The sequence below is a fragment of the Vanrija pseudolonga genome, chromosome 4 (genome assembly GCF_020906515.1).
Source record: "Vanrija pseudolonga chromosome 4, complete sequence".
NCBI classification, from domain to species: domain Eukaryota; kingdom Fungi; phylum Basidiomycota; class Tremellomycetes; order Trichosporonales; family Trichosporonaceae; genus Vanrija; species Vanrija pseudolonga.
In genome coordinates, this window is record NC_085852.1 from 2,061,521 (window position 1) to 2,080,784 (window position 19,264).

Genomic DNA, 19,264 nt, shown 5'->3' on the forward strand with positions numbered 1-19,264 from the left:
GCCGAGAGCCGGGAGTTGCCAGATGCCACAACCACGTGGCTTGTGTATTTCCGCCACGTGACTTGACCCTGACCATCAGTCTCGCTCGCGCATGCGCGTTCAGCAGCCAGGCCAGCAGTGACGTTCTCGTCGTCTGTCGTCAGTCAGCGAACACGGAAGACCAATCGACCACAAACGACCATCAGCAGTCGGGTCGCAACGTCTAAACTCTTGCAACTCTCACTCTCTCCTACTCTCAACCACTACCCCCCCGCGCCCATCATGCCGGTGGCAACAGTCACCACCAGCGCCGCGGGCTCCCTCGCCCTGCTCAAGGACGACGACCGCGACGTCCGCGTCTACGCTCTCGAGTACCTCCTCTCCATCGTGCCCCAGTTCTGGGCAGAGATCTCCGAGGAGCTCCCTTACATGTGAGCTATTGGTCCCCGGGAGCTCAGCTGACGTCGCAGTGAATCCCTTGCCGACCCCCAGGTGTCGGAGCTGCCTGCTGAGGCACGCCCGCTCGCTGCGCTGCTCTGCTCCAAGGTCTTCTTCTACCTCGGCGAGCGTGACGAGGCTGTCGAGTTCGCCCTGCGCGCATCGGCTGCCTTTGAGAAGGAGCCATACGGCGAGTTCAAGGAGACCATCATTGCTGGCTGCGTCGACCGCGCCATTGCCGACACCAACGCCGGCAACAAGGTCGACTCGCGCCTCGAGGAGATTGTCGACGGTGTGATTAGACAAGGATCGAGTGATGGTGCCAAGCTGGTTAGTTGGCCACTGATGCCCTGGATTCAGCTGACATGCCCAGGCTATCGGCCTTGCCCTCTCCCTCCGCCGCCTCAACCTCATCGAGGCCATCTACCTCCAGTCGACCGCGCCTTCCGAGGCCTCCTCCTCCAAGGCTGTGGAGCGCAAGTCGGCCGACGGCATCCTCCACGACGAGGGACTTCTGCGCTACATCCTCGCCGAGACCATTGGTGGTGCGGGTGGCAGCGACGCGTGGCCAGACTCGTTCCGACGAGACGTGAGTCGTGTGGTCAACGACCCAAAGGTAGTGCTGACGCATCCTAGCTCCTGGCGCTCCTCCTCAAGCTCTTCCAGCGCACCACGCCCTCCGACTACAACTCGATTACCCAAATTTGGGTTCAGCTGGGCGACGCCGCCGCCGCTGGTGCCGGCATTGTCGACCTCATGAACAAGGGTGGAGACCGCGGACGCCTCGAGGCGTACCAGATCGCCTTCGACGTCACCGACATGGCTCCCCAGAGCTTCCTGGAGACCTTGAGGACCAAGGTTGCCGAGAGCGGGTGGGGACCTGACGGCACGTCGGGAACCGAAGAGGAGCGTACCAACCTCGAGGAGATCCTGAACGGCTCCCGCATCGCCGAGCTGTCGATCAACTTCCTCAAGAAGCACAACCAGACCGACATGTCCATCCTCAAGGTCACAAAGGACTCGCTCGAGGACCGCTACTCGATCTACCACTCTGCCATCACCTTCACCAACGCCTACGCCCACTGCGGTACCACCTCGGACCGCTTCCTCCGCGAGAACCTCGACTGGCTTGGCAGAGCCTCCAACTGGGCCAAGTTCTCGGCGACTGCTGCCCTCGGCCTCATCCACCGTGGCTCGTACATCAACGGCGTTCGCGTTGTCAGGCCATACCTCCCCGGCGGAGCTGCTCCATCCAAGTTTAGCGAGGGTGGTGCTCTGTTTGCGCTGGGTCTCATCTACACTGGCAGGAAGGAGGGAGCTGAGGCCGAGCTGAGGAAGGGACTGTCCGACGTCAACGACCCCATCGTCCAGCACGGTGCGGCCCTTGGTCTCGGTGTCTCTGCTCTTGCTACTGGCGATGAGGGTGAGTTGCAATATCCACGTCCCTCTGCTAACTCCCACAGACATCTACGATGAGCTCAAGGCCATCCTCTTCCAGGACAACGCTACGTCGTCAGAGGCTGCTGGTTACGCAATGGGCCTGGTCATGCTCGGCCAGCCCAGCGAGCGTGTTCTTGACGAGCTTATTGCCTACGCTGGCGAGACGCAGCACGAGAAGATTGTCCGCGGTGTTGCCATCGGTACCGCCCTCATTATGTACGGCAAGCGCACTGCTGCCGACTCTGTCATCGACAAGTTCACCAAGAGCAACGACGCCATCCTGCGCTACGGTGGCATGTTCGTCTACGCCCTCGCCTACGTCGGTACTGGTGACAACAAGGTCATCAAGCAGCTCCTTCACTTCGCCGTGTCCGATGTCAACGACGACGTCCGCCGTGCCGCCGTTATTGCCCTTGGCTTTGTTCTCTTCCGCAACCACACCCAGGTGCCTCGCATCGTCCAGCTCCTCGCCGAGAGCTACAACCCCCACGTCCGCCACGGTGCTACCCTCGCCCTCGGTATCTCGTGTGCGGGCACTGGTCTCGAGGCCGCCATCGACATGCTCGAGCCGATGACTCGCGACCCCGTCGACTTTGTTCGCCAGGGCGCCTACATTGCCCTAGCCATGATCCTCATCCAGCAGACCGAGGCCCAGACCCCCAAGGTCAAGGAGATCCGCGAGCTCTTCGCCAAGGTCGTCACCGACAAGCACGAGGACCCCATGGCCCGCTTCGGTGCCTCGCTTGCCCAGGGTATCATCGACGCTGGTGGCCGCAACATGACCATCTCGCTCGCCACTCGCGCCGGTACCCCTGACATGAAGGCCATTGTCGGTATGGTTCTGTTCGTCCAGTTCTGGTACTGGTTCCCTCTGGCCCACTTCCTCGGCCTCACCTTCCAGCCCACAACGATTATTGCTGTCGACGACAAGCTCCGTATCCCCAAGGTTGACTTTGTCTCGTGGGCCAAGCCCTCCAAGTTCGACTACCCCTCGACTGCCAAGCCTGTCGTGGAGAAGAAGAAGGAGAAGGTCAACGCCGCTGTTCTGTCCACGACTGCCAAGCAGCAGGCTCGTCTCAAGAGCAAGAAGGCCGAGCAGGGCGAGGCTATGGACACGGACGACAAGCCCGAGGCCTCGTCGTCCAAGACCGAGGCCAAGGACAAGGAGTCCAAGCCAACTGAGGCTCCCCAGGCCATTGTCAGCAACATGTCCCGCATCACCCCCCAGCAGCTCCCCTACGTCACCGGTCCCTTCGACCCCTCGTCTGTGGCTTCGGCGTCCAAGTCGGCGGATGCCGCTGTCTCGACGGAGGCCCTCGCTCCTCCCAAGAAGGGACGATACCTCCCCATCCGTGGTGTTGGCGACGCCGACGCCTTCCAGGCCGACAAGGCTGCTGCCGGTCGCGCGCGTGTCGGATGGAGCGGCAAGATCCTCCTGGTTTCCGACACCAAGCCCGACGCCGAGGGCGAGTACATTGAGCTCGACGCGACCTTGTGGCCTCGTGGCGTCCAGGAGGAGCCCGCTGCCCCTGCTGCCCCAGAACCGGTTGCGGCCCCTTCAGCAGCTGCTGCCGCCGCTGCTGGATTGAACTGGGACGGCGCGATCCCCGCGGCATTCGAGTACGAGTTTGAGGACTAGAGACTTTAGAGTTCTAGTTGGTGAGGCGATCCCGTCACAGCCATGTAGAGTGACAAGCAGCGTACGGCAGGGAGAGAGACTGTCGTCAATGTAGAGCAGCAAAGAGCATGTTATGCAGCATATTGGGAACGAGCAGGAAAAGCAACGGCTGAAGCAAGAGCCATTAACATGCATTTGGGCAGTCTTCTATTGGCGCTTCTACAGTGAGTGGTGTGGGATTGGAACGAAGCTGGGTGTGGGTGTATGTGTTGATCGATTATCGAGTGAACTGCATGAGGTAACCCTGATCATCGTCAGCAAAAGCCTACGGTCGATCATGTTCGCGACCTACCCTTGCATCGCGGACGGAGAAGAGCCACAGGTTCCCCGTCTTGCGGTACTCTCGCACCGCTTCGCGAATCGACTCGGCATACTTGCGGTCCGATGTCGGCAGCGCAGACAGCTTGGCGCGCCATGCCTCATCCTCCATGACCCACGCCGTGTCGTGGGCGAGCTGACATACGAGGTCGGTGGGGTGCAGGTCGACGCCCAGGATGGGGAGCGTCGACTTGACGGAAGCGGCAAACTCGAGTGCTGCTGGGTCAGCCTTCTGCATCTCTCTGCACCCACCCTTGTCATAGTAGACGTTCTTTGACGCATGTCGGTGCGTCCGCTTCGCCTTGCCCTTTGTCTGACGCGTAACCACCGGGTCGGGTGGCAGGACAAGCTTGATGTCAACGTCTGAAGGCTTGGCGGACCCGTCAATGGGTAGGTCCTTCTCCTTCGAGACGGCAACCGAACCCTCTTGAACAGCGTACGAGGCATCGACCTTGCGCTGCTCCGAGATCGCATTACGGAGCCATGCAGTGAGCTCGTTGCGAGGAACTTCCTCTTCTGAGCGGCGCAAGACGTTGCGAACCTTCATGGTAGGGCGTGCACGGGCAATCACCAAGAACCTGGTGGTTAGCAACACACCCTTCCACCGCAACTCACAAGATATTCTGGTCCAAGCATTCCTGTGTCACGTCTTCTAGGGGCCGTCCGTCGTCGTACTGCAAGTCTGCGCGCACACCAGCACGCCAGAGCTCACCCACAATACCGAGACGCACTTCCAAGTCTGCCTGGCCAGTGGCCGTAACGTAGACGTCGCAACGCTGCCAGTCAGCATTCGCTTTCAAGAGTAAACGTACAGTTGGGGAGAACAGCCCAAACGATCGCTCATCTTCGTTGGCCTTGACCATCAAGCGCTCAGCTAGTGCACTCTCCTGCTTGCGGACAATCTTGGCCAGTGGGCTGTGTCCGGGTCAGCCTCGTCGCCACATGGACACTGAACCAACTCACTCGACTGCGACCGACATGCCTGCGCCGTAAACCTTGTTCGTGTGCATGGCCGGCTCCTTGAAGTGCTCCAGCAGAGAGTCGTACCGTCCACCATAGGCGACGACCTCGCCATGCTTTCCTCGACGAACCACCTCGAACATGAAGCCGCCGCGGAAGTACTCGGCATTCCGCGACAGAGTAGGTCGAAACAAGATCTTCCTGTTGACGCCACATGCGCGAGCGAGCTTGATGACCTCGGCAATCTCGTCCAACGCGGCTGACAGTTTTCTTCTCGATGCGGAGAAGGTAGCCTCAATCTTCTTTCTCACCGCCAAGAATTCTCCAGGAGCGCTGATCTGCTCCAGGTCGTTGGCAATGTTCCTAGGAAGCCCTGGTATTGTTCCAAAGGGCGAGGCTCGGGCACTTCCAAACGACACGCCTGTGGTGGGTGTTTTGAACGCCTTGAGCACACGGGATCGAACGGACACTGGAGCAGACGCCAATATTGTCGCCAGGACTGCCGGTGTCAGCTCGACTCCTATCGTTCAACTTGAGCGTACCACTCTCGTGGCTGACATGAATCTCATAGTCATGCAAACTGGCTACCTTGCCGCCCTGGCACTCGGCGATAACCTTGTCGACGACGTCGAGCAGCTCAGCCTCCGCACACTGCGAGCGCAGTGGTGAGATGATGTCGAAACACAGCTCGGTAGAGCTGCTCGGCTGGCCGCCCGCCGCTGTCTCCCTGTAGCGTTGGCCGATGTGGTATCGCTTGATGCGTTCGATTGATCGCCGCGAGGCGTTGCGAGCCATGGCCAGGAGGTTTGACGATGGCAGCTGGACAAATTTGCCGTTGGGGTCCAAGAACCTTGCCGGGTTGAGCTCTGGGAACGAGCTGAGCAGCGTCGTCTCGGGGATGAGGAGTGGGAGGGCGTCATGCACAGCTCCATGGCGCTGGAACAGGTCCGCGATTCGGCGGACAGTGCCAGTGATCCACACATGGAGACCATCATTGTCTTCCGTGTCGTACGTGTAGTCGTCGAGGCGGGTGTCGATTCTGAACGAGTTTGCGTGTGACTCAAACAATGCGTCGACGAGTTGCGAGTACTTCTCCGATCTGGGATTGGTGACTTCGCCAATGACTTCTCTGTACACCGCATCCTCCTTATCAGAGGAGGGAACGAGGGGCCCATCAAGCAGCTGGGTGGCCCTGGGTCGATGCGTCGGGTCATGCCGCAGCAAGAGAGAGATAATCTCACGCTGCTTGGGCATAAGGGTGGGTGGCCATGCTGCGGGGAACGCCCAGCTCGACTTGCGCAGCTCTGTAATGGTCTGCACACGCTCCATACCCGTGCTGAACGGGAAGCACATCTCGAAGAAGATGATACCGAGCGAGTACATGTCAGCCTGGGAGGTCAGCTTCGAGAAGGCACGCGTTGCTCACCTTCTCATCATATGACTTGGTCGAAACCACTTCCCGGGTCGACAACACCTCTGGGGCAATGTACAGGCTGGTACCGATGTTGGACGTGCGGTCCGACACCTCAGTTGATGCCTGAACCGACCCTGTTGGGTTCTCAGACGACGTATCTGTGGTCTTTTGCCGTCAGCAGCGACCCGACATGACAACCCACCGCCAGGCCAAAGTCTGCAATCTTGACGTTTCCCGTCGTATCCAAAAGAATGTTCGACGGCTTCAGGTCTGCCTGTCAGCATTACACCCAAACGCATACGACTCACCTCGATGTACAATGCCCAAGCTAGACATGTGGGCCAAGGCCTGGAGGATCTGCTTGAGCAGACGCCACGTCTCCTCTTCAGACAGACCTTCCGTGATCGCTTCACGGAGTGTCTGCTTCTCCACAAACTCCATCTGGATGTACAGGATCTCCTGTACGCTCCCATCGTCCGTCGTCGTGGTTGCAAAGGACGCGGAAGGCTTGGAGCCGCTGACGACAGGAATAGGTTTGGGAACCGCCTTGGTTGGTGGGCGGCCGCGCTTGAGAGACTGTGAGGGGTCGCCAACGGTCCTTGCACTGCCTGCACTGTCCTCGCTATCACCGCTGCTCTCGCTGGTCGTGTCGCTCTCGTCGCTGTCCGAATCATCCGTGTCGTCCCTCATTCGGGTGAACTGTCCGAATTGTCCGTTCCCATTGCTCTCATCCGTCACTTCATCGTCCTCGTCCTCGCTGTCCTCCTCGTCGTTCGCGGAGAAGCGGATGCGGGGGAATGATTGGCTCCGCGAGCGATTGAGTCGGGACTCGTCCCAGTTGATTGCCAAGGGATCGCCAGGCTCACTCGCCGACGACACATTGGATGAGGTGACGGCCGACGGCGTGCCAATCGAGTCGACTCCTCCCGGGGACGGAGCAACCGCGGCCTGACCAACCGTTTCTCGCCAACAGCCGTAGTATCGAACAATGTGCTGGTGGCTGACTCGGGAGAGACTTTGCACCTCGCGAAGCACGCGGCCAAAGTCTTCTTCTGGACGGAGCTTGACCTTTTCTGCAGTGTCAGGAAGGCCGGAAGTACCGCACTCACTGATAGCATATGGGCGTCCGTCCAACTTGTTCCTAGCCTTCACGACTTCGCCAAAGCCTCCCTTGCCGAGCCATTCAACTTCCTCAAAGTCTGTTCGGTATCGTGACGCTTCTGGCCGCACAGGGAAGGCTGGGATGTAAGAAGAGAATCCTTGTCCAAACACCGGGGACGTGCCAAGAGACTGATGGATACTCGAACTGGCCGAGGCAGTTGCGGAGCCGGGGAGGGACATGTGGCCTGGTGGTTAGCGCTTGCATGATGACGGTCTCACTTGGAAGGGCGCGAAGCGGTCGACGCGTTGACTCTTCTTCTGACCGAATCTTCACCAACGCCTCCTCGGCTGACAGACGCTTCTTGGGTGAAGGGTTGAGAAGCCCGCTCAGGAGCGTAGTGATCAGCGGTGAGACGCCTCCAGGTGCTGGGGGCTGGTTAGCATGCCCCCATCTAACGTGCTTACCATGCTCCAACAAAGTGCGGAGGTCGGGGTACGTCCACAGACAGTCCTTTCCGAACAGAAACTGCAACAGCAATAGACCCGCTTGCCAGATATCACGCTTCGGCGACGCGGACGTCGGCGAGTCAATCTCGTCCGGGGATAGCCACGAGTCTGGGTATGCGTCCGGCAAGGTTTTGAGGAAGGGGTTCGAGCGGTGATACTCTGCAATGCGGCGCGCGTAACCAGTGCCAAACATCTTGAGGCACACCTCGCCTGGGTTCTGAGAACTGATGAGGACGAGGTCGGTGTCGAGTTCTGGGTTGTCAGCTAAGTGAAGCTCCAGATAGCTCACGTTTCTGCGAGTGGTGGTTGCGGTGGAGATCTGCAAGACCAGACAATATCTGCGTAATGTACTCCTGATGGGTTAGCGGGTAAACACGTGCACAAACCCACCTTTGCCGTCTCCTCCCCAAAGCCGTTCTTCGGGAGCCAGTTCCTCAGCTTGCCTCCCTCTGCGACGCGCTCCACGACCACAATGAGCCGCTCCCATCCCTTGGGACTCTTGGTGCGCTGCACGGCGTATATTCTCGCGACGTGCTCCGACACGACGCCCTTGACGCGCGTGATTTCCGTCACGACCGAGTCGATGCGCTTCTGGCCATGCGTGCCGAGGTAGTAGTTCTTGCTAAAGTCGATGACCTGGACGGTGACTGACGGTGGGGAGGCGGTCACGAAGCCGGCCGTGCTGATCGGCTCGGCGGTGTAGCTCGTCCACATGGCCTCGCGGCGTCCGCCGAAACACGTCCAGGCGGCCCACTCGCCCTCGTGCCCCTCCACACTGATCGGCGAGTCAAGAATCAGCTCGCGCGTCTCGAGCTCGCCGTCGGCGAGGGTCGCGAGGTTCTCGTTGCGCTGTTTCTGCTGCGCTTCAAGCATCGCCTGTCGCGCCTTCTCTTCACGCCTCGACGCGTCGAGGATGATCTTCTCGTTCAACAGCCGGTCTTGCTCGGCTGCAAGGGCGCGCCGTTGCTGCCTGTCTGCTTCGACCTGTGCCGCTTCGGCCTGAGTTGTTAGCGGGTGGCGTGGATGAGGAGGAAGAATGATAAGATAGGATCGCGGTTCTCAATCAGAACAACACGGGGAGCCGAGACCAACTTACCGCCTTCTGGGCCTCTTCTCGTATCGCCATCTCCTCCATCAATGTCGGCTCTGGCTCGCCTGGTTTGGGCAACAGGATATGGTTGACCGATATGAACTCGCGCACCACGTCTATGAGCTAGAGGTCAGCGAGGCTCATTCAGATCGACGAACATCAAAGATCATGGGCGCGCCGGCGCTCGCCTTCGCCTTCTCCTGTAGTAGTTTCGCAAGTGTCTTGACATGTACCGCGGTGAGCTTGACCGGCTCGATGAGGGAGAGGGGCGGCGGCTGGTCTGGGTAGTTCTGGAGGGATCAGCCCGTTGCCAGAGGTGGGTGCGGTGTCGCTCTCGCACGCTTGCTGTGCCGCTGCAAGCCATGCCCTCCAACTCACCTTCGTCATCCGCCCCTTGAGCTTGACGCTCACGCGCGGATCATCCATAGCGCGCAGCTGCACCTCCCACCACCCGGCCTCGCCAGCAGTTCCCCATGCTGTCTTCTTGATTGGAATGTCGTGCCAGTCATCCTGAAGTGGTGTGAGTGACCAGTTCATCAGTGCAGAGAGGGCCGTGGGTGCACATGCCAGCGCTGGACGGACGTGCGGGACTTGGTCTCTCGCGTTCGTTCGCGGGCACACGACCCACTCACCATATAGATTGCGCGAAGTGCTTCGAGCTCCTCATCTTGGACGGCCTTATTAGGCTCTGTCATCGAACATTGCCGCTGTGTGGTGGTGGGGGAAAGAAGATTTAAAGAGTCGTGTCGGGCAGGGCTGTGCGCTGCTCCGGGGTATGGGGGAAAGCAAGAGCAAAGGCTCGGGGCCGGCTGTTGTTATCTGTCGCCGCGGCGGCGGCGGTTGCGAGCGGCGACGGTCGCATCTCGCATCTCCTTCCTTCATTGTGACGTTGAGTTTGAGCACGTGACTGACTTGACTGGCCAGGAACGACGTCACAATCCACCGCGTAGCTCTGCAGCTGCCTCCACTTCGACTCGACGGCCGGAACTGCACTACTACTCGTCGACCTCGGCGCGTCGACTCGACGAGCACAACTCGAAACAGCAACATAAATATACACCATCGTCTCATCTTCTCAGACACCGCGACCAATCCGAGCCTATCATCCGACTCGGCGCTCCGAGTCACTGCTGCTCGCTCCTCACTCCGACCCCTCACCCCTCACTTCGCGCCATGCCTCGCCCACCCGTCCGACTCGTCCTCTTCGACGTCTTTGGTGCGAAGCCGCCGCCGCTACCCCCGCTAATAGACCCCAGACACGCTCGTGACCCCGCGCTTGCCAGTGCACGACCAGTATGCCGCCGAGGCCGTGCGTCTCGGGCTGCGCGTGACGCCAGCGGGCGTCAAGGCAGGTTTCCGGCCTGGTTAGTCGCGCTCCCTTGTGATGAGCTAACCCCCAGCGTTCAAGGAGATGAACGCCCAGTATCCGCTGTACGGCAAGCACTCGGTGCCCCCTCTCACGCCGGAGAAGTGGTGGTCGACCCTGATACACAAGTGCATGGTGCATGCCGGCGCCGGTGCGTCCGAGGTCGACCAGAAGGGCAGCGAGCTGGCCGCTGCGCTGCTGAAGCGCTTCGAGAGCGAGGTCGGCTACCGCGCATTCGAAGACACCATGCCCACACGTAAGAGGTCACGGGGAAGAGGGAGCTGACGCGGCAAGTCCGCGGCCTGCGCGAACTGGGGATCAAGACGTCGGTCGTTTCCAATGCCGACCCGCGGATCAACCTCACGCTCACGGCCCTCGGTATCGAGGACTTGCTTTCGTTCCCGCCCACGCTGAGCTGGGACGTCGAGGCCAGCAAGCCTGACCGCGAGATCTTTGCGCGCGCGTGCGATGCCTGCGGGGAAGCCATGGGCGAGGGTGTGATCATGGTAGGGGACGAGCTTGAGGCGTGAGTTTGTTGGCGTCATGGCAGGGCTGACAGAAGCGACTTTGGCGGTGCAACTGGCGCAGGGATCGAGGGAAGGTTGATTCGCAGGTCCGGAGAATGGTCAGAGGGCGCAATTCGCGAGGCTGAGGAAGACCTCGGGAGCGTCAATGTCGTACACAGCCTCGAAGAGGTCCTCGCCGAGGCTAGAGCTCGTCAGGGAGCATAGAACAAGAAGCACATCGTTAACATCTACACTATGTATTGTATCAATCGGGCAAGTCGACCCGTCAAGGAGTCCTAATAATCTACACTGTTGATCGCGGCCTAGTCTGCCAGCCTCCTGATCGTACGCCTGTCCTTGTCGCCGACGACCTTGACGATACCCTCGTTCGAGAGCTCCTTGACGACCTCGGAGAACTCGTGGTGGTCGATCGGAACGGTTGACTGCGTCTCGAGGCTCCTGATGGCTGCGTTCCACCTGAGACCGGTGCGGCCAGCGGCGTCGACAAGCGTCAAGATCTCACGCTTGAGGTCGGCACGGACACGGCGGGCCGTCTGGCCAGCGCCGGTCGTGATGAGGTCCAGGTCAATCTGGCCAGTGAGGGGGTCGGTAGCACTCTCACGGAGGGCAGCGCGGATAAGTCGAGTGGCCTCGACAACGTCCTCGAGGTCGACCGTGTCAGAGAAGCGCATACGGGCGTGCGCCTCTGACAAACGAATCATGCTCTCCAGCTGACGCGTGGTGGCCGTAATACGCTTCTCGGCAGAGCGCGAGTCCTCACCAACCTTGCGCATCTCGACATAGGCTGAGACAAGGGCGTTGGACGCGAGCTCGGTGAGCACCGGGTTGACCTTGGCACGGGCATACGTGATGTAGGCAGTGAGTTCATCAAGGGGCTGGGATGGTTAGGGCGACGCTGCGGACAGTGGACCTACCAAGATGTCTTCGCCAGCAGTTTTTGGCTTGTCTTCGAGGTACAGACCAACAAGGTGGGCAGCCAACCTGCGATCGTTCATCTCGTCAACCTTGTCGAGAACGAGGTAGAGGAGGTCGAAACGGGAGATGAGAGTGGGCGGCAGGTCAATGTTGGCCGGAATAGGCAGCTTGGGGTTGTAGCGCGAACCGATCGGGTTGGCAGCAGCAAGGATGGAAGTACGCGCGTTGAGCGTCGTGATGATACCAGCCTTGGCAATCGACACTGTCTGCTGCTCCATGACTTCGTGGAGAACAGAACGGGTGGCGTCCGACATCTTGTCAAACTCGTCGATGCAGCAGACACCGCCGTCGGACAGGACCAATGCACCACTAGATCGTTAGCTAAAACCCTCTCTGCCGTAGCTCACCTCTCAAGGACGAGCTGCTTCGAGTCCGGGTCACGGGTGATGTACGCAGTGAGACCAACAGCCGACGAGCCCTTGCCCGAGGTGTACACGCCGCGGGGAGCAATCTTGTGGACATACTGGAGCGAGTTAGACAGCCCGTCGAAACGCCAACTCACCTGGAGGATCTGCGACTTGGAAGTACCGGGGTCACCGACCATGAGTACGTTGATGTCACCACGGTAACGAGGGCCGCCGCCACCGCCACCACGCGAGATGCTCTTGTTGGTACCGCCGAACAGTTGCAACAGAATACCCTTCTTGACGTCGTCCATTTCGTAGATGGACGGGGCCATCGAGCGGGCGAGCATCTCGTAGATGTCGGGGTGCTTGGAAAGGCCGAGCAGCTTCTGCTCCATCTCCTCGGCAGCAGACAGACTCAGGTCGGCGTCGTCCTCGTCCATGCCGTCCTTGGCACGCATGCTACCCTGGAGCACCTCACCCTCGTCGTCCTCGCCGCCGACACCAACACCAGGAGGCCTGCTCGCGGGGTCACGAGTGCTGGGGTCAAAGCCCATACGGCCGACGTTTGTGCGCTTGACGTGAACGACATCGACGTAGGTCTTGAACAGAGCCTTGATGCTTCGCTGGCGGGGATTGACACGGACGGGGATCGAGCGGAAGATACCAGTCACCACGACACGGTCACCTGGCTTGACGAGGTCGACCAGCTCGTCGTACAGGCAGAGCGAAACGGTGTGCGGGGTCTGTCCGTCGGGGACAACGTCAGGGGTCTCCTGGAGGCGAACAACCTGCTTGTCGATGAACTCGGAGCGGTTGTGGATAAGCATCATCGAGCCGCTCGTCGAGCACTGGTCACGAGGACATTTCTCAGGCTCCCTGATCTGGCCGCGGTCGATCTCCACCTGCATTGTGTGCTGGCAGACAATGCAGCGGAAGAAGGCCGTCTTCATGTCGGGGATGACTGGCGTCGCGCGGATAACCATACCCTTGACCGAGATGAGCTTGTCCGTGTCTCCAGGGTTGAGATCGCGCATGTTGACCGTCTTCTCGCCGCTGTACGGCCTGATCTTGAAAACACGAGTCTCGACCTTGCGCAGCTCGTTTTCGACAGCAGCCAACTGCAATTCGCTGATGACACCCTCGGCCGCCTGGGCCTCGGCGACAGAGAACTCTTCCTCGAGAAGCTCGTACATGACATCACGGAGCACCTGGTCCACGATGGGGACAACCTCCTGGGGGAAGTTGAGGAGCTGGTAGTAGAGCTTCTTGGTGGGTGGGTAGGCGAGGAGGTTGAGCGCGTCAAGGTTGAGTACAGACTCGCCAGTCTCGCGAAGCTGGAGCAGGTAGCCCTCGTACAGGGGCTTGTCGGCGTCGGCGGCGCTCAGGTTGTCGTACAGGGGCATCGGGGGCGGCTGGATGCCACCCGCCGCTTTGATAGCCTCAGCCTGGGCAGCGTTGTACGCGGCGCGGTACTTGGGCTTGAAGCCGCGGAGGAAGTCGCGGAACGAGTTGAGGGCCTCCTGGAGCTTCAAGGTTGTGCCCCAGATGAGCTTGACCATACCCGTGTCGTTCTCGTCCTGGTCAAAGCCCTCCTCTCCAGGGTCAGCCTGCGACATGGTGAGGCTGCTGTGGGGCTGGGCATCGCTTCCCGGCGCATCCGAGGTCGGGAACGCAACAGGGGAGGATGCAGCGAGGGGGTTGGCGCGCTGGGCGGTGCGGCGCGCAAACGAGGGCGAAGAGAGGGGGAAGGACGAGTGGATGTCGCCGCGATGGGGGCGGCGCGGTGTCGAGCCACCCGACGTGGGGAGGAAGAGGGGAGTGTCGGAGCGAACACCGCGCAGGCCCGACGACGAAGGCGCGGCGCGGGGGCGGGCAGACGAAGATGGCTGGCGAGGCGACGAAGTGGGAAAGTTGAGAGGCGAAGAGGATGCGAGGGCTGGACGTCAGTTGTGATTCGCCTTAGACGCAGCTCACGGTTAGGTGCTGCCTGGTTGCGAAGCGCGGCCGGGCGAGGCGTGCCGCCTACCGAGGACGAGGGGAAGGCGAGCGGCGACGACGAGCGCATCGCATTGTTGGTGCTACGCGGTGTGCGGCGTGAGCCGTTTGGTGTCGACATTGTGGGTGATGTTGACAGAGGTGAGAAGAGAGGAGGATGAGGAGAGGTAAAGTGGAAAGAAAGGGGAAAGGTGAGGGAGGTGCGAGGGCAAGGAAGGCGGCGCGAGATGAGGACCAAAGGGGCGCGACGCGTCGGCCCTGAAATCAAACTGGACGCGTTTTGGTGCAAGTGATAAGGGTCTGGCCTTGGACACGTCATTGTTTGGCGCACGGACCACCTAACACATCTCTTCCATGCATGTTGCTGCCTTGCTCGACGCGTGCTCGACCTCTTCCAAGAGGCACAAGCCGCCTCGGCATGCAGTATCACAGCAGATCCCATAAAGTCGATACAAACTAAACCCTACAACAGCTAAGGCGTGAGGTGGAACACCTCGCCGCCCTTGCCCGGGATGCCAACCTCGACGCGGGCGTCGCGCTTCTCCAGATCCATGACGATGCTGAACAGCGTCTCGCCGCCCGACTCGCGGTGGCGGCAGATGGACACGGGCCACTTGTCCTCGTCCTGGAGGAACGTGGCGACCTCGTCGGCGGTGACGAGACCGTCCTTGCCGGCCTTGCCCTCGCGCGCGAGCTGCTCGATGCGCTTGAGGCGGTCGTACGTGTCCTCCCACGCCTGGCCGAGCTGCACGCCCGGGTGCTCCTCGACGTAGTGGTTCGAGTGGACGAGCGCGTCGCCGCCACGCAGGGCAGTGTGCTTGACGGGCACGATGTCGACGGCGCTCGCCTCGAGCCCGATCGCGACGAGCTCGTCCGAGAGGAGGATGTGGCCCGCCGACGCGACTCCCACTTTTGTCAGCCGCTCCGCGACGCGCTGGGCCACGCCCGGGCCCTTGGCGCGCTCCTCGTGCGACCAGTCAAGCACGGCACGCAGCGCCAAGTGGACAGGCAGCTTGGTGTAGCTCACGCCGAGGGCGGCAATGGCGTTCAGGCACACGCCGACGCCGGACGACGAGAGGCCAATCTTGCCGATGATGCCCGCCTCGGTGATGATAGACAACGAGTTGTTGTCGCTGTGGCCATTGGCGTGGCCGTTGCCGTTGGCGTGGCCGTTGGACGCGCCGTTGGTCGCAGCGCCGCTGCGCCGGATGGTGAGGTTGATGAGGTTCGGGCCCTGCTCCCACCGCCAGTCCCAGTTCTGCGCCAGGATGGCAGTGTGCGCCTCGGCGTTGTGGTACGCGAACGCTGTGCACCCGTCTGTAGGCTGCGACTGGTGCCCGAACGCAATCTCGGTGCGGATGTTGAGCGCAAAGATGGTCTCGAAGCTGAGGCCAGCGCCGTCGGCGACACCTAAAGTCAGCGATACCCTGTAGACCCAACCCACCCTTCAGCTCCTCAATGTACTGGGGAAAGTTCTCCTCCAGCCACGGGCGCCACAGCTTGCCCTCCTCCTCGACGCTCGCCCAGTCCATCTTGGCCTTGTCCTGGAAGAAGCCGCGGTAGAAGGCCACCGAGCCGTGCACCTGCTCCTTGGCCTGGGAGCCGTGGGTGTGCCCGATCTGTCGTGTGAGCACTTGCGCCTGGCGCCCGACCCACCTCATACGGCGTTCCAGTAGCAGTGACCTGAAGCATGGTGATTGTGTGCGAGCAGTCGAGAGTGGGAGAATGAGAAGTCGTGGGGTGGGGGCGTGGGGGGGGCGGTTGGTCACCCATCAGGTGGTTAAGTATGACGTGCGGTTAAACCGGCATCACGTACGGACTTGGCCGATGAGTACCGGCGGGTGGCCCTGGTAAAAGAGATGGCAGACCTTTTCTGTCAGCAACGCGCAGCGTGCGTAGAAGGCGTGCGCCGAGAGAGCCAATGACCCCCTGCCCTTGACTTGCAGCTGCGCATCGTATCTCCGTCAGCTCGCCGCAAGTGACTCGGCGCCGATGGACTCTCCCCCGCGGCCGTGCACGCCGTGTGGCGACTGGCGAGGCGAGCTACGCGAAGTGGCGGCTCTTACCGCCGCGTCCAGATTACTCTTGTTTTACCCGCCCTTATCGTCCGTTTTACCCACGATCATCTCTGTGGCTACCTCTGGGCATCGATAAGCAATGTCAGGATTGTGGCAGATCTGCGTGGGGAGGACTGGCAATGTGGCACACGCAAGGGCCCGCCGAGAAGACTGGACGCTGGATCTCGGAAGCCCAAGGTGACGCGACGACCAAACTCAACACACATGCCATGAGAAGGATGAAGGCCACTGTGTGCGTCCGCTGGGACGCGCACCACGACGCGTGCGACACAGGCCGCACCTCCGAGAAGCACGACACACGCATCCGCGCACACACGTCTCGTGTACGATTCCGCACACAACACACGCGAAGTGTACCGCCTCTCGACTCCAAGAAGCCTGCCGACCCAAAGGACCCAAGCACCCCCAACGCCAGCTCGCCCAACGTCGTTTTTCTGCTGTCTCTGCTTCAGCAACTCTTCTTCTTCTATCCATACTATCATCAACTTTGCCATCCACTAGCTACCCAATCTTTACGACAACGCTCATACAATGTTCGACACTGTCGACAATCCAGGCTACTGCCACTACACGAACTGCAAACAACTGGCCGTGGTGGACGGGGCCGGGATTGGACCGTGCATGGTGTGCGGGTATCAGGGCTGCGCCTCTCACATGGGTGTCGAGCACCATACCTGTCTCTCCCTTCTCAAGGTAAAGCAGTGCGAGGACGAGCGCTAACCCCACAGAGCCGTCTGCCCGACCCCGACGACAAGGACAAGTCGGATTGGCTGATAATGACGCGTTTCCAGACAGCGGCGAGGGTAAGTTGACTGAAGAGAATTTCCTTTTCATTCTCACACCACAGTTTCTGGGAGCCGTTGGTGGAGCTGCCGGGCCTATCAAGGCGGCCACTATGGCTCTCCGGCCCGGCATCCGCAGCCGTGTCGAACTGCCTCCGGCGCCCGTCATTGACAGCGACTACAACCAGCACGGTATAAAGCACGGCTCCATGAACGTCCACATCCCCATTATCTTCGAGGATGGCGTGCGCTGGATGGCGCGTATCAAGATGGAGGACTACTGGCCCAAGAGTCTCCGCCGTGCTGTCGCAGAGAAGGAGGTGGCAACACTGCAGGCACTGCATAGTGTAGCTCCCGAGTTCGTGCCAGATGCTTGGATGCCTCCCAACATCAATCCGAGTGAGTGGAACACAAGGACCCCGATAGTGTCGAAATCGATGCTGCGATGACCCGAGGTCATCGAACTTGAGACGTCTCCGTGGCTGACCCATTCACATCAACCCACCCGGTGTTCATCCTTTCCCAGTATGTGGAAGGCGTCGATGTGCGCACGGCCGACAGGAACAAGACTTTCGAGAACCGGAGCAAGCTGTACAACGACGTCATCCTTCCAGACATGGCGGCCTTCTACTACAAGGTCGTTTCCCTCCCGTTCACGGGTATTGGCAGCGTGGTTCGCCAGCCTGCTGTTACGAATGGCGGAGAGGGGGGTGAGGGGGTCGACTCGGCTGCTCCCCTCTTCACCGTGGGCCCACTTCGGGGCCAAGTGCGGCCCATGTACTGGAGCACTTCACTTGGCCCGTTCACCACGAATCAAGATGCTTGGGTGGCTAGGATTGACCTCGTCCTCGACCTCCTCGACCAAGGCGCCATCTACCCCTCAAACGGCCACACGATGCAGTCGATGTTCTCTTTCGCTTCCGACCCCATCGTCACGTATCTGCTTCACCTTGAAGCCCGCAAGCTTGTCCTTGGATGCGAGGAGATGGCCAAAGTGGAACCAACGTACATCTGCCACGACGATGACAATGGCGACCACTACATCATGGCTGATGACGGCCACATCAAAGGCATCATCGACTGGGAGCTGTAAGTGGCCCCAAGTCACCACCGGAGTTTCATACAATCTGACGCCCTCCAGTGCCTATACGGCCCCGCTAGCCGAAATGCTGGCAACCAAGTACGCAGGAAGAGACGAACTCGAGCTTTCCGCCACTGAGATGCGTCTCCTCGAACTTTTCACAGCTGCTGGGCGCACCGACCTGGCCGATGCCCTCAAGGGGTGCCGGAAGTACCACAAGCTCAAGGCTGTGGTCGGCCGCGGCAGCAAGTTCCTAGACATCGACCACATCTGGAGTCTCCGCCAAGCCTTCCTGGGTGATGAGGCCGGTGACATGCCCGAGTCGCTCGATGTTTGGGTGGCGGCGAAGAAGGAGGAGCTCAAGGACGATCCCCTTCTGCAGAAGATCCAGTCGCGCATCTCCGAGAGCGATGCCGAGGCGATCCTCAAGGCCCGTAATGACGCGAAGAAGGAGATGGAGGCGCGTCAAAAGAGGAAGGATGCGGCCGAGAAGGCGGCCAAGGAGAAGGCCGAGAAGGAGAAGGAGGGGAACAGTGCCAAGGATGAGGCGAAGAAGGGGGCAGAGGACGACAAGGGCGAGGAGAAGGGCGGTGAAGGCATCAAGGTCGGCAATGAGGAGAGCAATGCAAAGGACAAGAGCGACGAAGGCGACAAGAGCGACGAAAACGGCAACAAGGTCGAGAAGACGGAGAAGGAGGAGCAGGAGGGCGTGGACGGCAAGGAGAAGCGCAGCGAGGTCGAGCACGAGGACGTCGGCACTGCTGGCTCCGACGACCAGCCAGCCGTCAGTGGCACCGAGTTCGAGGCTGCGGCTGAGGCTGCGGTCGGCAGCCCCCACGCACCATAGGCCTCCTAGGGTAGAAGAAACAAGGCATGTAGTGAGAGAGTCGAGGCTAGGTCTCCATGATGAATTGCGTGAGCATACCTAGCACCATAGCTCGTCAGCCAAGGCATGTGTCCCATCTTCTGTATCAGCACCACGTCAATCGCGTGTTGTCATCTCCGAAGGTGGCGTCGTTCGAGGCTGCGGCTTCAAACAGGCCGAACGCCTCAGCCATCAAGGCATATGTCCTGCCGTGAATCTAGAAGCAGTTCGAGAGCTTGCTGACTATCGTCTCTGGCGGTTGCCTTTGCGCCCAGGTCGTCCGCACAAGCTTGGAAGCGACTGTGAACGGGCAACGGACAACA

General features: G+C 60.5%; 6 protein-coding genes across 6 annotated transcripts; 3 read left to right on the top strand and 3 right to left on the bottom strand.

Moving 5' to 3' along the window:
- The first annotated feature begins 162 nt into the window (after positions 1-162).
- On the top strand, positions 163-3,626 carry RPN2A (26S proteasome non-ATPase regulatory subunit 1 A). The gene is made up of 5 exons (XM_062772611.1): positions 163-410; positions 450-747; positions 791-1,006; positions 1,054-1,840; positions 1,881-3,626. The coding sequence occupies exons 1-5, from the start codon at positions 262-264 to the stop codon at positions 3,494-3,496; spliced, it is 3,066 nt and encodes a 1,021-aa protein (XP_062628595.1). The 5' UTR covers positions 163-261; the 3' UTR covers positions 3,497-3,626.
- A 24-nt stretch (positions 3,627-3,650) lies between these two features.
- Positions 3,651-9,693, bottom strand: gcn2 (eIF-2-alpha kinase GCN2). The gene is made up of 19 exons (XM_062772612.1): positions 9,558-9,693; positions 9,304-9,435; positions 9,084-9,215; positions 8,932-9,048; positions 8,226-8,834; positions 8,125-8,188; positions 7,794-8,087; positions 7,608-7,754; positions 7,337-7,573; positions 6,536-7,300; positions 6,430-6,497; positions 6,240-6,392; positions 5,356-6,202; positions 4,817-5,312; positions 4,666-4,768; positions 4,469-4,629; positions 4,106-4,431; positions 3,828-4,069; positions 3,651-3,779 (listed from the first exon to the last, which is right to left on the bottom strand). The coding sequence occupies exons 1-19, from the start codon at positions 9,618-9,620 to the stop codon at positions 3,753-3,755; spliced, it is 4,983 nt and encodes a 1,660-aa protein (XP_062628596.1). The 5' UTR covers positions 9,621-9,693; the 3' UTR covers positions 3,651-3,752.
- Positions 9,694-10,098: 405 nt separating this feature from the next.
- Positions 10,099-11,032, top strand: hdhd3 (Haloacid dehalogenase-like hydrolase domain-containing protein 3; the record flags this gene model as incomplete). The annotated part of the gene is made up of 5 exons (XM_062772613.1): positions 10,099-10,141; positions 10,182-10,289; positions 10,326-10,547; positions 10,586-10,817; positions 10,854-11,032. The coding sequence occupies 5 exons, from the start codon at positions 10,099-10,101 to the stop codon at positions 11,020-11,022; spliced, it is 774 nt and encodes a 257-aa protein (XP_062628597.1). The 3' UTR covers positions 11,023-11,032.
- A 15-nt stretch (positions 11,033-11,047) lies between these two features.
- Positions 11,048-14,256, bottom strand: mcm4 (DNA replication licensing factor mcm4; the record flags this gene model as incomplete). The annotated part of the gene is made up of 4 exons (XM_062772614.1): positions 11,048-11,693; positions 11,733-12,102; positions 12,141-14,076; positions 14,115-14,256. 4 exons carry the CDS (start codon positions 14,254-14,256, stop codon positions 11,121-11,123), a joined length of 3,021 nt encoding a protein of 1,006 aa, XP_062628598.1. The 3' UTR covers positions 11,048-11,120.
- Positions 14,257-14,554: 298 nt separating this feature from the next.
- penDE (Acyl-coenzyme A:6-aminopenicillanic-acid-acyltransferase form) lies at positions 14,555-15,873 on the bottom strand. Its single transcript, XM_062772615.1, has 3 exons — positions 15,792-15,873; positions 15,580-15,754; positions 14,555-15,545 (listed from the first exon to the last, which is right to left on the bottom strand). The coding sequence occupies exons 1-3, from the start codon at positions 15,825-15,827 to the stop codon at positions 14,608-14,610; spliced, it is 1,149 nt and encodes a 382-aa protein (XP_062628599.1). The 5' UTR covers positions 15,828-15,873; the 3' UTR covers positions 14,555-14,607.
- Positions 15,874-16,744: 871 nt separating this feature from the next.
- Positions 16,745-18,923, top strand: LOC62_04G006051 (uncharacterized protein; the record flags this gene model as incomplete). The annotated part of the gene is made up of 5 exons (XM_062772616.1): positions 16,745-16,837; positions 16,942-17,016; positions 17,061-17,394; positions 17,532-18,084; positions 18,137-18,923. 5 exons carry the CDS (start codon positions 16,745-16,747, stop codon positions 18,921-18,923), a joined length of 1,842 nt encoding a protein of 613 aa, XP_062628600.1.
- Between the last annotated feature and the right edge of the window lie 341 nt (positions 18,924-19,264).

What these genes read in the sequence shown, in the direction of transcription:
- penDE (XM_062772615.1), bottom strand. Translation starts at nt 15,827, where the DNA reads ATGCTTCAGGTCACTGCTACTGGAACGCCGTATGAG. An exon ending in CTACTGGAACGCCGTATGAG is followed by an intron (nt 15,755 to 15,791) that starts GTGGGTCGGGCG and finishes CTCACACGACAG; the next exon opens with ATCGGGCACACCCACGGCTC. An exon ending in GTACATTGAGGAGCTGAAGG is followed by an intron (nt 15,546 to 15,579) that starts GTGGGTTGGGTC and finishes CGCTGACTTTAG; the next exon opens with GTGTCGCCGACGGCGCTGGC.
- RPN2A (XM_062772611.1), top strand. Translation starts at nt 262, where the DNA reads ATGCCGGTGGCAACAGTCACCACCAGCGCCGCGGGCTCCCTCGCCCTG. An exon ending in CGAGTGATGGTGCCAAGCTG is followed by an intron (nt 748 to 790) that starts GTTAGTTGGCCA and finishes TGACATGCCCAG; the next exon opens with GCTATCGGCCTTGCCCTCTC. An exon ending in TCTTGCTACTGGCGATGAGG is followed by an intron (nt 1,841 to 1,880) that starts GTGAGTTGCAAT and finishes TAACTCCCACAG; the next exon opens with ACATCTACGATGAGCTCAAG.
- gcn2 (XM_062772612.1), bottom strand. Translation starts at nt 9,620, where the DNA reads ATGACAGAGCCTAATAAGGCCGTCCAAGATGAGGAGCTCGAAGCACTT. An exon ending in GCGCGCCCATGATCTTTGAT is followed by an intron (nt 9,049 to 9,083) that starts GTTCGTCGATCT and finishes GCTGACCTCTAG; the next exon opens with CTCATAGACGTGGTGCGCGA. An exon ending in GAGAAGAGGCCCAGAAGGCG is followed by an intron (nt 8,835 to 8,931) that starts GTAAGTTGGTCT and finishes CTAACAACTCAG; the next exon opens with GCCGAAGCGGCACAGGTCGA.